At 46.5% G+C, this 14856-nt stretch overlaps 1 protein-coding gene across 1 annotated transcript in view; it reads right to left on the bottom strand.

The window, feature by feature from the left end:
- Positions 1 to 14856, bottom strand: part of BRSK2 (BR serine/threonine kinase 2) — a 683888-nt gene that overhangs the window by 107907 nt on the left and 561125 nt on the right. Inside the window, exon 14 of the mRNA XM_086957728.1 lies at positions 14363 to 14386. Within this exon, the coding sequence (XP_086813854.1) occupies positions 14363 to 14386 (24 nt within the window). The remainder of the gene's footprint in view (positions 1 to 14362; positions 14387 to 14856) is intronic.

Genomic DNA, 14856 nt, shown 5'->3' on the forward strand with positions numbered 1-14856 from the left:
ACTACAATAACCAAACAACACAAACTGGAAGGAGGAGTGTAATTAATGCCAGAGGCATTAGGAAGGCTGGAATCAGGAAACAGGCGTAGGAGAAACAGAATCAGGGTACATGCAAGAGCGGCAACAGGAAGACTTGTGCGACAAATCTACGTTAACACAACAGAATATTGCATAATAATACAACACATAACAGAAGCAGAAATGATAGAGGAAAATTAATAGGGATGTGAGAAGCAGAGCAAGGAATAGAAGCAAACAGGCAGGAGACTCAGGAATGCTGACAGCAGTAGGACAGTGTTGCATATATCAGTATGTGTGTGTTCCCTTTGTCCTCTGGTGGCTACCCTAGTGCCATACTGTATTTGAGTCAAGAATGTGGGTAGCGGGGGAGAACAGAGAGATAAAGTTGGTTCAGAGAAGATTAGAAGCTGTTGGATAGAATAAGCGTAAGGTCTTCTATAACTTCTACTGTGTTCGTGACTGCCTTACAACATAAGAATTGGTGATTGGATGCTCAATAATTTTCGGTCATGGAGTTGATGACTCTCATCATATTACTGCTTTCTTCGTGTATCAGGCCATCTGGTGAGTGATATTAGTTGTGTGTATACACAGAACTTCTGCCAGACCTTTGTGGAGCTTCACCTTATAGAAGTTTGATCATTGGCAAGGGTAATACGGAATGCTCACGGTACACAACAAAGACTTGGTGCATTCCACTCCACTGACGGCTTAGTGCAATTGTAATACGCATGCATGTGCACACACCACATCAGATGCACCAACTTAAACTCATTGCGCATGTGCCGCCATCTTGAGGGTTCTAAACCTTTCCATCCTATGAGGCTTGCATTGCATTACTGTGATACGCACACACTGCCATCTTTAATGCCAGAAATGTATTCATGTTGGTATTTTACAGTGCATTTTGGCAATACGCATGCAAAATATTGATCTCTTCACCGAACTGTGCGTTCCACTGTGTAACCAGTCTCTGTACAACTGCAATACGCATGCAAGGTGTAAATTTAATTACCAGCGTTGCTTCACTTTAAGTGACGTTCTGTACTTAATTACATCCATTCGTGATTACTAAAAAAAATACTTATACTTTTTTTGATGTATCTGCGGTTTAATTTTAGGTGAGAATGACGATTCTCCAATTATCATACAGAGAGAATCTTGATTTCATTAAAGACAATGGAGGCTACAGTCAAGTCACTGAATTATTTCTCCTCCACACCCTTTCCTTACAGCAGGTGGGGAACCTGGTATGAAATGGGAAGAATGGAGAACATATTTTGATATAATTTATATTGCTACTTTTAAAACTGAAGATTTATCTCCGGAACACAATTTTTTTTACCCCATTATCTAGGACCAGCTGATTTAAAAATCTTTGGCAGTATAGACAAAAAAAGCTGTCATTGGTGATGCATGAATTTAAGTGATAGAAGACATCAACACGTATTTTCTTTACACTGTCTGGGTTGCAACAGATAGGTTTAAATGTTTTCATCGTATCCAGGAACCTACTGAAAAAAATGTAGGTTTACGTTTCTGCTTTAGAGAGATTAGATTTGTTGTGCCGTTTTGGTGACTTGCACGATGAGTTAATTAGAGACCAAATAAAAATGTACGCGAACAATCCAAACATTAAATACAGACTTTGGGTTAATGGCGACTTAGAGATGAAGAAAGTTATCGCCATTGTAAAAAAAAAACAGAATTAACTGGCAGATGTGCTGAAGCAGCTCTTGTAGATGCGAATAGCAAAGAAAAATGTAATGAACATAAGGATATTGTGGGCAAAAGTAAACAAGGAAAGTACCCCACTCGGAAACAAACCTACATCTGAGGGGGGATTATAAGGACAACAACCGAGCAATTAAAAAGTCACACTGAAATTATGATAGAACACCTATTTTGTAGAATACATGCTATAGACATGGCAGTCCCTATAACCTTGCATTCGGCACGTCCATTCTGGCAAAACAATTAAATGTCCAGGATGTGGTATTATGGGACATTTTGTGAGGTGAAGACTAATGTCTATTGCTTGAGAGAGATGAAGATGATTGTTTTTAAAGTGTGGACATTTTGCTATAGATAGATTCAAATGGAAAAGCACTGTCTGTGATTTAATAATCATTGGGGTTAAGTTCAGTAATGTAGCTGATTCAGGGTCACCATACACTCTTATCAATAAGCATGTATGGGAAAAAATAATTTGTTCAAGTTTGGGCAATAGTTTGGAACAGCCAGACATCAAGCTAATAGAAAGCCCATTAAAGTTTTGGGTTTTTGCAAATTGATAGTTAAGTATAGGGTAACAATTTGCAAACTATATGTTTCGCAGAAATGTCCTTCAGTCCTATGGTTGATGGATCAAGGTAACTGAGAATGTAATAGACCTCAATAGCTTGGAGCCTTTATTGGTAGATGATGATAATGTGGGAGGAAACATTTTATGTTTTTCCCAGTGTATTTTCAGGCACCATTGGGATGTTGAAAGGATTCAAGCACAAACTTGTTTTGAAGGATAATGCTGTTCCTTGTATTCACAAAATGATTATGTTCATTATGGATGAGGTTTTATTGCTGGAGCCCGGAAATTCACATGAAGCAAATGTGATTGAGCCAGTGGAAAGTTCAGAGTGAGTGGCTCCCTTGGCTGTGGCACGCTGGGCCAAAGAGTAAGGCTATGTGTGGACCTAAGAGATCGTAATACAAATATTTACATAGACAGATTTCCCCTGCAGAGAATAAACAAACCTTTAGTCATATCTAAGGATATTAAATGGGTTTCTACCATAGATTTAACTGTATCATTTCATTAAGTGATGTTACATCCAGAGTGTAGGAATCTTAATACTTTCATTACATTGGTAGGATGTTTTCAATTTAAAATAGTACCTTTTGGATTGGCATCGTCCACTGCTATGTTTCGGAGACTTATGTACCAGATTATTAAAGGAACAAAAAATTTAGCATTTTTCCAGGATGATATCATGATAAATGGAACAATGAAAAAAAAAAGATCATGATGACAAACTTTTGGAAGTTTTAAATATACTGCAATAATATAGTCTTGTGGCTGAATATAAGAAATGTAAATTTGCACAAGATGAAGGAAGTTATTTGGGACATGTCAATCAATCAATCAATCAATCATCAAAATTTGTAAAGCGCGCTACTCACCCGCTAGGGTCTCGAGGCGCTGGGAGGAGGCGGAGCCGCTACTGCTCGAACAGCCAGGTCTTGAGTTGCTTCCTGAAGGAGAGATGGTCCTGGGTCAGCCGAAGGTGGGTGGGGAGGGAGTGCCATGTCTTGGCCGCCAGGTAGGAGAAGGATCTGCCTCCGGCGGTGTTTCTGCGGATTCGTGGGATGGAGGCGAGGCCGAGGCTGGCGGATCGAAGCTGGCGGGTGGGTGTGGAGAATGTGAGGCGGCTGTTGAGGTATTTGGGACCCGTGTCGTGAGAGCCTTGTGTGCGTGGGTGAGGAGCCTGAACGTGATCCTCTTGCTGACGGGGAGCCAGTGCAGATTTCTCAGATGGGCCGAGATGTGGTCGTGGCGGCGGATGTCCAGGATGAGTCGTGCCGAAGCGTTCTGTATGCGCTGGAGTCTTTTGTGGAGTTTGGTTGTGGTTCCCGCGTAGAGGGTGTTCCCTTAGTCCAGTCGGCTGGTGACGAGGGCTTGGGTGACCGTCTTCCTGGTTTCAGTGGGGATCCACTAGTAGATCTTACGGAGCATGCGCAGGGTGTGGAAACAGGATGACGAGACGGCGTTGACTTGTTTGGTCATTGTGAGCGAGGAGTCCAGGATGAAGCCCAGGTTGCGTGCATGGTCCGTTGGCTTGGGGGCAGAGCCCAGGGCCGGGGGCCACCAGTTGTCGTTCCGGGCAGAGGGGGAAGGTCCCAGGATGAGGACTTCCGTCTTGTCTGAGTTCAGTTTCAGACGGCTGAGCTTCATCCATTCTGCAACGTCTTTCATTCCTTCCTGGAGGCTGGTTCTGGCGGTGGTTGGGTCGTTGGTGAGGGAGAGTATCAGCTGGGTGTCGTCAGCGTAGGAGATGATGTTGAGGTTGTGTTGGCGTGCGATGGCTCATGTAGACGTTGAAGAGAGTTGGGCTGAGCGAGAATCCTTGCGGAACGCCGCGGATGACTTCGGTGGCCGTGGAGCGGAATGGGGGGAGGCGGACTCTCTGGGTTCTTCCGGCGAGGAACGAGAAGATCCACTCCAAGGCCGTTCCTTGGATTCCGGTGTTGCTGAGGCGCTGTACTAGGGTGCGGTGGCATACGGTGTCGAAGGCTGCAGAGAGGTCTACGAGGATGAGGGCAGCTCTTTCCCCTTTGTCGAGCAGGGACCTGATGTCGTCTGTAGCTGCGATGAGGGCGGTCTCGGTGCTGTGGTTTGCTCGGAAGCCGGACTGCGAGGGGTCGAGGGATCCATTTGACTCGAGGAAGGCGGAGAGTTGTTTGTTGACGGTCTTCTCGATGACTTTGGCAGGAAAAGGCAGGAGCGAGATGGGGTGGAAGTTCTTGAGGTCCGTGGGATCCGCAGTGGGTTTCTTCAGGAAGGCGCTGAGCTCGGCATGTTTCCAGCTCTCCGGGAAGGTGGCGGAAGCGAAGGAGCAGTTAATGATGTCCCGGAGATGGGGTGCGATGATGGTGTCTGCTTTGTTGAAGATGTGGTGTGGACAGGGGTCGGTTGGGGAGCTGGAGTGGGTGGTGTTCATCATGCGGGTGGTGTCCTCGGTGCTGACCGGGGTCCAGGTGCAGAGGGTGGTGGGGAGCGCTGGTTCGGTGGTTGGGTGCGTGGATTGTGCGCCGAAGCTGTTGTGTATGTCGGCGATCTTGCGGTGAAAGAACGAGGCGAGTGAGTCGCAGAGGTCTTGCGAGGGTGTGATGTTGTTTCCGGCGCTGGGGTTAGAGAGCTCTTTAACTATGCTGAAGAGTTCCTTGCTGTTGTGGGTGTTGTTGTCCAATCGTTCTTTGAATGTTGTCCTCTTGGTGGTGCGGATCAGCTGGTGGTGTTTGCGGGTGGCGTCCTTGAGGGCTGACATGTTTTCTGGTGTCTGGTCGTGGCGCCATGCTTTCTCGAGGGTGAGGCAGGTTTTCTTGGAGTTTATGAGGTCGTTGGTGAACCACGAGGCCCTCTTGCTGCCGGGTCTGCTGGGAGGGTTCTTCAGAGGTGCGAGGTCATCGGCGCAGTTTGTGAGCCACTGAGTGAGGTTGCGGGTTGATGTGAATGGAATAAAATGGAAGGGAAATCTGGTGGAAGCTTTGCTTAATGTCCATTATCCACAAAACAATGAAGATGTTGGCTCCTTTTTGGGTCTCTCAGAAAAATTATGAAAAGTTTGTGGCAAATTATGCTATATTATCATATCCCATTTGGAATCTCTTAAAGAAAAATGTTAGTTTTGTTTGGGCTGTTGTTTGTCATCTAGCCTATACGTTAAAAAAGTAAATCTCTTCTGCTCTTTTTCGTCAAGATGTTAGTCCCATTTTATTGCAACTGACGTTATAGCTTTTGTCTCACATTATTTACCTCCAGCTGAAGAAACTTTCTGATATTGAGAAAGAAGCCTTACCTATATTTGGGCTTTAAAATTCAATTCAGTGGGTAACAATTAGAGCATTTAGAATTTCTAGGGGGAATCTTTCTGGTGAGATGGGTTTGGTGTACTTCCTGTTTAAAGGTTAAGTAATTCCTGCTCTGCAGTTTTCTAATTTGGTATTATGTTGGTGCTGAAGACTTTAAAGGATCCTCCGTTTGAACCAGTTGAGTCAGTAGATATTAAGAACATGACCCTGAAAACTTTCTTTTTGGTCACATTTGCCTTCTGTAGTGAGACTAGGTGAATTGGGATCCTTGTTTGTAAGCATCCTTTCTGAAGGATTTTTGAGGATAAGGTTGTCTTGAGGACAGGTCTTTACTTTGTTCCCAATATTAATTCCACCTTTCAGAGGGAACAGAAGGTCATTTTAACGGAATATTGTTCTTCTCCCAAGAGAGATGAGGAGGGTAGATTCCATAATCTGGATGTAAGAAGAGCTTTCCTGATTTATTTACACAGAGTAGCACCATTCAGAGGCTCTGAGTATATCTTTGTTAATTTTGGTCTGGCAAAAAGCCAGCACTTACTTCTTTAAGTAGGTGGGTCAAGCCTTTGATCTCTTTGGTTTATAAGACAGCAGGCCAGGCTTCACATATAGGAGTGCAGGGCAGGTCCACTAGGGGAATGTCCACATCTGCGACAGTGGTTCAGGGAGCTTCAATTACAGAGATTTGCAGGACAGCCTCCTGGGCTTCTCCTTCCACTTTCGTAAACCAATATAGAATGGTTCAAAATATTTAAATGGACATTTTTGGGTCTAGAGTGTTATCCTCTATGACATAATAGAGGTATTTGCTATATAATTTCTAATCATTGTCAATTAAAGTTTTATCTTTGAGCATGCAGCCTTAGTTATGCTAGTATTCCTTTGCAATATTCTTACAATGATAAATTCAGGCACGGGAGGGACAAGGAGGTAGTGCTCTAATTATTTACCAGAAATTGCATTATTCCGAGTCCTACTCCCTCGCTTTATATAATTACATCCCTTCTCGTCGTGCTAGACCAACAAAGTTAAGTTGCGTGGTGATGTTAAATAAACAGGAGTAATGAGGGAGGCGGGTCATTTTATTGACTGATTTACGTGATGATTGGTGTCTGGAGAGGCAAAACTGCCTCATACTATGATGAATTAAAGTGAGGGAGTAGGACACTGAGTAATGCAATTACAGTTAAGTAATTAGGGCCTTTCAAGACAGTTTGGTCCTAAAGATACATGGACATTAAATGTGAGATTCTGACATGGGAGTACGCAGTTAACAGAAACGGCTGCTTTGGGAGGAATATAATAACAGTGGTGGGGGGACAGCAGTAGTGTGGAGGCAGTGCAAGTAAAATCTGAATAAAAGATCAAATGGAAAAAACTGCATGCAATGCAGGGGCAGCAGGACTGAAAGATAATGTGCATGTCACCAGGTATCACAGGAGAGAGAGGCAAGTTGTGCAAGTTACACAAGGGCTGTTTGAGTGAGGGAGCTGTACAAGTAACAAATTCCCAACAGGTGTAAAAATTGAAAAAATGCCCATAACACAAGGGGCAGCAGATCTGAGAGAAGGGTATCAGGAGTAAGGGGCATACTAAGTGAGCCAGACAGAGGTAGATGTGAGAGAAATACTGTCAATATTAGACAGATAAGGATGCTATCCAATTCCTGAAAATACACCCTAGTGAGCACGACTAGCAAGGCCATAAATAAAGTTGCCAGAGTAGAATAATCATCATAGAAATGGCTATCCAACCACTGACCGATATAGGCAGAGTGCTCCAAAATGCAACCGACTGCCTTAAGGCAGACATAACCCGGGCAAATTTACCCTCAAAGAGTAACCCTGGAGATCTATAAATATCAACTCCCAGGTAACCAATGGAGTCACACTCTCAGCGCAGTGCCAGAATGGCAGTGAAGGGGGAGGCGATTGTCCTCTGAGCCCGGTCGCAGTTGGTAAGCGCAAGACTTGTGCCAGCAAATGGTGCCCGAAGGCCAACAAGGCTGCCAGCACTCCGTTCAGGTCAGAAGGTCCACCGTGCCGATACAGCAACATGTATTTTGAATACAGTGAGATATATAAACAATCACCAGATACCTTTAGCCCTCGATAGGGTCCACCCTGCCGCACCGAGTGTGCAAATGGAAGAGTTTCCTGCAAGCAGAGGATGAGAATCAGCTGGCGAATGCTAGGCAGGGTACTATGGGCAAGTTTCAAAACCTTTCTGATAGCAATGAATTAGATTGACTAAATGTGGGAGGTTACTACGTGCAGTTATAAAACCTGTCTGATTAGGATGAATTAGACTGCCACATGTGGCAAAATCCTGTTTGCCAGAATCTTGCTCGGAATTTTTTTATCTGCATTAAGCATAGCAACGGGGTGGTAGGAGTCTACTATCAGTGGAATCCTTGTCTTTCTTGAGTAGGGACACAATCATAGCCTCGTGCAGAGAGGGTGGAAGCAAACCCTGCTGTCGTTTTCTGCTCGAAACTTACACTAACTATGGGGCAAGTGCAGTACAATTCTATAGGCGATCCATCTGACCGGGGGACCTTGCCACGGGACATCTCCTTGATTGCACCTGAACCTCTTGCACAATAGTTGCTCTGTCTTGCAGGATACAGGACCGGTGGGGAGGAATCCGCGATATAATGCAGTACATCTGACTCATTAACCCCCGTGCCTACTGCATACAGTGCACAATAGTAGTGCAGGAACACCCCATTAAGGTCCTCCTGCATGGACACGTTTTGGCCCGCAAAGTCTTTAAACTGCAGGATAGTGTGCCCCACTCATCTCTTCCCTGGAGAGCCAGGCTAACATACTCCCCAACATGAGCCTTTGCAATATAAGCCCTGTAAACATATTGAAGATGTTCCAAAATTGCAAACAATTTCTCCCGTTCTGAAAGTACCTGCTCTCTGCCCTTGGGTGCCTTCCCAACTCTGGGGGTAGCCCATTAAGGACTGGTTCCTGCCATCAATCGTCTGAGTGCAGCTGGGTGTGCCCCCCTATTTTAATGGAGATCCATAACCACGCACAACCACTTTAATGCCTCCCATTCACCAGCCTCCAACAACTTCGGACCAGTGTTGTCAAGCCAAAAATCAGTGGTCCACTCACAGAGCGCAGTCTGGAATACTGGGTCCTCAAGCAGAGTTGGATCCAACTGACAAATAGGAATACAAGATTTATGAGGGGACTACCTGAGAGTGCATACTAAGGAGCAATGGTCTGAATAGTTCCACGTCAGGTACTACGCATCCACCACTCTCTCATAGAACGCATCACAACATAGCACCCTATCAGGTCGTACCTCTAAATCATGCAAACCAGAGCAACAGATCCTGAGATTTCGCACCCTCCAGCAGTCTACCAGGCCCCAATGCTGGTACCAAGTGCAGAAAGTGTTTGCTAATTTATGCGCAGGTGCCTAGAGCTATGGAGGGTGGGACCTGTCCAAAGTTAAGTCCGCTACACAATTGAAATCCCCTCCCAGCATCCTCGAATGGGACTGCATTGACAGCAGGAGTGTCAAGCTATTCAGGAATAAAGGTTGGCCAGTATTCAGGAATAAACATTTAACATATCCAATCATCCAAACACAGACCTGCCCTCAGGGTCGATGAATGCCTTATGTAATTGGAAGGGCACCCCAGGCCAGATCCAAATAAAGGTCCCAGTCGCAAACAAGGAGTATGCCGTGCAGTACAACTGTCCTTGCCATCTCTTGTAGAGTGCTCTACCCTCAGATTCCGACAAAAGTATCTCAAGCAGGAATACAGATTGACTCCCGTCTGCTTTGAATAAGGCAGATTATAGCGCTTAGAGGGCGTGGAGAGGCCCCGCATATTTCAAATGATCAACTGGAGTCGGTCAGCCATTTGAATGAGCACTCATGTGTCCCAGTGACCCACCACCCCCGCACCAGTCACACAACCTGAGCGCCACTCGTCAGCCACAGAAAACAACCACACCTGCTGCACACCCACCACTAACAAACCAAACAATAAAATATATCGGGAAAAAAACCCTACTCACCCAAAGCCCCCTCCTGGACTGTGATACGTGTAAATCCAGTCCAAACAAGGTGAAGCAAGTAGCCCACAAACTAGGGCCCATCAACAAGGGCCAACCACGTCCATGTTGGAATACCCAAGAGGGGAGAGAGCCCAGCCAGTCTGATAGTCAGTGTGTAAAACAGTAGAAAATATTGCATGTAGTAAAAGCCCCTTGCATGAGCCCAATTCTGCCCAGCCAGTAGAAAGAAAGTAAAGTCAGGGATACTCAGAAGGATATAATGTAGACACCACATTGCAACACCTCCACAAATAAGGGTCAAATAATGGCATCTTTCGTGTCCAGAGTGACTCCCAGAGAGTGTCCTCTAGTCCTCGTACTGTGGAGGTCACAAAACTTAAAGTTGACCCCCTGCATGAACATTTTCCCATGGTGTGGTGAGCTCGCGCCAGATCTCAGGGAAGCCGCTGTCTCCACCACCCTCATCCCTTACACAGAAGCCTTCTGATTGCTACACCGGTTCAACCCATACCATCAAGAGTGCCTGCACCTCTGGCTTGCCAGTCGACGAGGGGCTGCAGATCCTGTGCACATTATCCCTCTGTCATGGCTTACCAGCTAGTCCCATGCCACATCAGGATCCAGGAAAACATGAGACTTGTCCTATGGCTGCACTCCCAGGTGGGCTGGCAACCCCAACTCACTGAACTGCAATGACGGAAGCATGCTGAGTTTGGACCTGGAGGGTCAAATGAGGAAAGACCGAGACATTTGCGTTCTCCACCATGAACGGGCCATGGTTGTGAGCTTGCTGAAGGAGGAAGTCTCTATTGTGGATATGGAGAAGATGGGCCACCACCGGGCAGGGTGGGGCCCCCGGCGTAGGATGGAAAACAGGGAGTCTGTGCACCTGGTCCAAGGCATAGACATTAGACAGACCCTGTGGAGCCGCAACCTCCTGGATCTGGTCCTCCAGAAAACTAAGCATGGTATTGCTCTTCATTCTCGCCGGTAACCCAACGACCCTGATGTTATTACGGTGGACCCTTCCTACCTGGTCGTTCCAACCAGGCAACTAGTCACCAAGTATGCACCCCTAACTCTGTAAGATGGCGTTTCGTAGTTTGGGCCTAAGGCAGTAAGGCTTGGTTGACGCCTAAAGGGCAGACTCTCTCCCTGTGACTGTCTTAGAGCCATCACGTGTGAGATTTAGATCACTCGCAGGAGAGTCCATCTTGCCCTCCAGATGCTCCCCGGTATTATCGATCACCACCAGTAGCTTATCAAGTTCATTGTCCATGTGGGAGGCATCCCCCACCCCATTGCCCTGCTTGATCCCCTCCTGTTGGGCGCTAATCGGGGCATCATCCTTGAATCTCTGAGTGCTGGTAAGGGAGAGCAAGGCTCTTCCCAAGTTCAAAATGCAAAGTCAGTAGCAATAAGACCAGGGAGTGAAACACTGTCTGCCACAACCATTACAGTGGTGATGTGTGGGTGCAATGCAGGCATGAGGAACCAAGGCCACCCTCAGCAGGGAAACGAGGGGGGAACCACCTGGCCGACCACTCAACAAATGATAGCGCAGTCCTGAAAGGCCTCCATGGGCAATCCCCAGTGAACAAGGTCCCCAGCTCCAAATAGGGTGTCACAGAAACATCTAATGGCTAAAGCAGCGGGAGGGATGTGGAACCCCAACAGCCAGGTCTATCAAGCGCAGTAGCAGCCTATGCAAGGTAGGTAGCAGGTTACTAGAAAACAAAACATGTATGTGGAGGGTCAAGGGGAATATTTAATGACCTCTCTGCTCGCTCCCCTACACCTGATATAGAATACACAAGAGAGCAGACTAGGTCTGGAAAAAAGGGGGGTTCAGCTGTGCTGGCGAATGTGCAACAGTGGGTGCATGTGTGAACGTATGCTGTTGAGAACATAGGCTGTAAAACTCCCATCAGACCACCCTTTATGGTGGATTTTGCGTCATGTGGGATGTTTTGCTGATCATTCCATATCACAACCGACCATGCAGTGCCGCTGTGGAAATGGATGTCAGTGATCTAGCCATGATGACCATTGTGAAGTGATGTGTCCTAAAGTGCAGTGCTAAGGTGACAGTGAAAAAATTAAAAATTAAAATTGACTACACAGGCGCTGTACAACATTCAAAACGCAAACTATGTGTCATTTGTTAAAAACACGCCGAGTAGTATGACTACCCCATGGCGCTGTGCAGAAGGGTCGACATGTTTCAGCCTAAGGGGCGTTGCCCCGGCTTTCTTCAGGACCATATGAAACAAGCTACTGCAACTATGAATAATGTGTTGAATGAAAAGGACAAATGATGTACTAGAAAAGTTACATATCTACCAGGAGTCATCACAATTGAATGCCCACTGAGAGGAGAGAAGAACGTCTTCTTCCCAGCTTTGTGTGGGTGAAGACCTCACCTCACCCGGCGACCGCTCGGGAGTATGAGGCCCCGCTCTGTCCGTCGGTGCCCCCAATGGTAAGTCGAGCGGAAGTGGAGGTCCACAAAGCTGGGAAGAAGACGTTCTTCTCTCCTCTCAGTGGGCATTCAATTGTGATGACTCCTGGTAGATATGTAACTTTTCTAGTACATCATTTGTCCTTTTCATTCAACACATTATTCATAGTTGCAGTAGCTTGTTTCATATGGTCCTGAAGAAAGCCGGGGCAACGCCCCTTAGGCTGAAACATGTCGACCCTTCTGCACAGCGCCATGGGGTAGTCATACTACTCGGCGTGTTTTTAACAAATGACACATAGTTTGCGTTTTGAATGTTGTACAGCGCCTGTGTAGTCAATTTTAATTTTTAATTTTTTCACTGTCACCTTAGCACTGCACTTTAGGACACATCACTTCACAATGGTCATCATGGCTAGATCACTGACATCCATTTCCACAGCGGCACTGCATGGTCGGTTGTGATATGGAACGATCAGCAAAACATCCCACATGACGCAAAATCCACCATAAAGGGTGGTCTGATGGGAGTTTTACAGCCTATGTTCTCAACAGCATACGTTCACACATGCACCCACTGTTGCACATTCGCCAGCACAGCTGAACCCCCCTTTTTTCCAGACCTAGTCTGCTCTCTTGTGTATTCTATATCAGGTAGCAGGTTACCCCTTAGGGGATGGGGAGAGTACTCTTAAGAGGCATCAGTGTTCCATGGGACCATTAACGTTGGGGGCTGTGCGCCACAGCTGGGGTCCCCGGTTGACCTGGCCACTACCCCAGAGTCCAGCGGGAGTGGATCAGTCACAAGGCCCGAGGGCCGCTACCTGCGAGCCACCACCATCCCCCACAACCAGCAGTCCAAGAACTTGTGGGCTGGGGAGGCCAGACAGGGACTGCAGTTGTTAGAGAATAGTGTGCAATTTGGGAAATAAGGAGTGAGAGGAATATTGTGCAAGTCAGGCAAGGACACAAATAGCACAATAAAAACTGTGCAAATTAGATGAACGTCAAAAGTGAGAGGAATACTGTGCAGGTTATACAGAAACACTAAAAGGGATAGGAATACTGTGTAAGTGAAACAGACATCAGAAGTGAGCAGAAGATGGAGAAAATCATCACACAAAGACAGCAGGAGTGAGAGGAATCCTCATCAATTCAAATAGGGGCAACATACGTGAGAGGAATTCACAGGGACACAAAGAGCATGAAGAATACTTTACAAGTGAGACAGGCACGAGAAGGAGTGAGAGAAATACTGCGCAAGTGAAACTGACACCAAGAGTAAGCAAACTACTAGGCAGGTCAGGCAAGACAGCAGGAATTAGATACATTCTGTGCAAGTGGACCAGGGGCAGCAGGCGTGAGAGCAATACTGGGCAAGCAAGACGGAAATCAGGCATGAAAAAAATACTGTGCAAGTTTGACAAGAACAGCAGGCGTAAGAAGAATACTGGGCAAGCAAGACGGACATCAGGCGGGAGAAAAATACTGTGCAAGTTTGACAAGGACAGCAGGCGTAAGAAGAATACTGGGCAAGCAAGACGGACATCAGGTGTGAGAAAAATACTTTGCAAGTTTGACGAGGACAGCAGGAGTGGGAGGAATAGTATCCAAACAAGACGGGCATTAGGAGTGAGAGGAATACTGTGCAAGGAGAGGTTATAGAGGGCTGTGCAGGTAATGCAGGGACAGAAATTGTAAGAACCAGTGTTGTACATGTAAACCAATAATAACAGGTGTCAGGAGGCGGGGTGGTAAATAAAACAGGTACAGGAGGTAAGATAGGCACAGACTGAGCAGGTGTCAGGAATTGATAAAACACAAGTGACTTACCTATGATGCAAAGTTAGCCTCAACCTGGGCCTGGTTACTGGACCATACAAAAACTGCCCCAGGCTCAGTGCTCTAAAGCACAGTCACAGACTGTGGCAAGCTACAAGTCATTCTCCCTCCACAGTACTGGGGACAGGTGGCAAGAAATGCACTTGAGTTAGAGATTATTATCTTACCATATCTGTTTGAAGTACGTGCACGTGTATTGTTTAACCAGAACCTTGAAACCAGCCCTACCTTTCCACTCCAAACTGATAGGGCCATTTATGTCCAAGTACCTCCTCTTCCAGATAACAACTGTCAGAGGCAAAGATGTCATTGACAAACAGCATCACATATTCACATCAAACAGGTCCCCAAGTTGGGGAGCCAGAGGGTCTCACAACATGTAGAAGCCAAAATGGGAGCTTACCCAAAAGTATCAGCACTTGCAGTCCTTCCAGGGGGAAGATTGGGATAAGGAATTAAGGGTAAAAAGACAAGGGGATTGGGTGTCGGAACAAACCAGGAGTGGCAGGGCAGAGAGGTGTGGGGAAGTAGGTCAACGGAGAGGTTCAGGTTCAGAAGGAGAGGGTTTGGCAAGAAAGCAATGGAAAGGAAATGACCAGGAAGATGTGGGGCAAGAGGGTACATATATGGCGTGGAATCAGTGAAGGAGGGTGGAAAGGTATGAGGTTAGGAGGAAAAGGGAGGAGAAGAAAGTAACAAAGATTGGGGGATAGAAATAAGATGAGGGTCAGAGAGGATACAGGAAGGATGGGTAGAACGGGGGGTGGTGGAGCCAGCATCAGACAGGTAGCAGGAAGAAGAGCACAGAAAACCAGCATGAGTACGTGTGCAGGCCTGGACACTTCATTCAATAAAAGCGTTCGCACAATGTCTCCCCCCCTCGCCCCCACGCAGCCC

Source organism: Lissotriton vulgaris, chromosome 2_1, assembly GCF_964263255.1.
Source record: "Lissotriton vulgaris chromosome 2_1, aLisVul1.2, whole genome shotgun sequence".
Classification (NCBI taxonomy): domain Eukaryota; kingdom Metazoa; phylum Chordata; class Amphibia; order Caudata; family Salamandridae; genus Lissotriton; species Lissotriton vulgaris.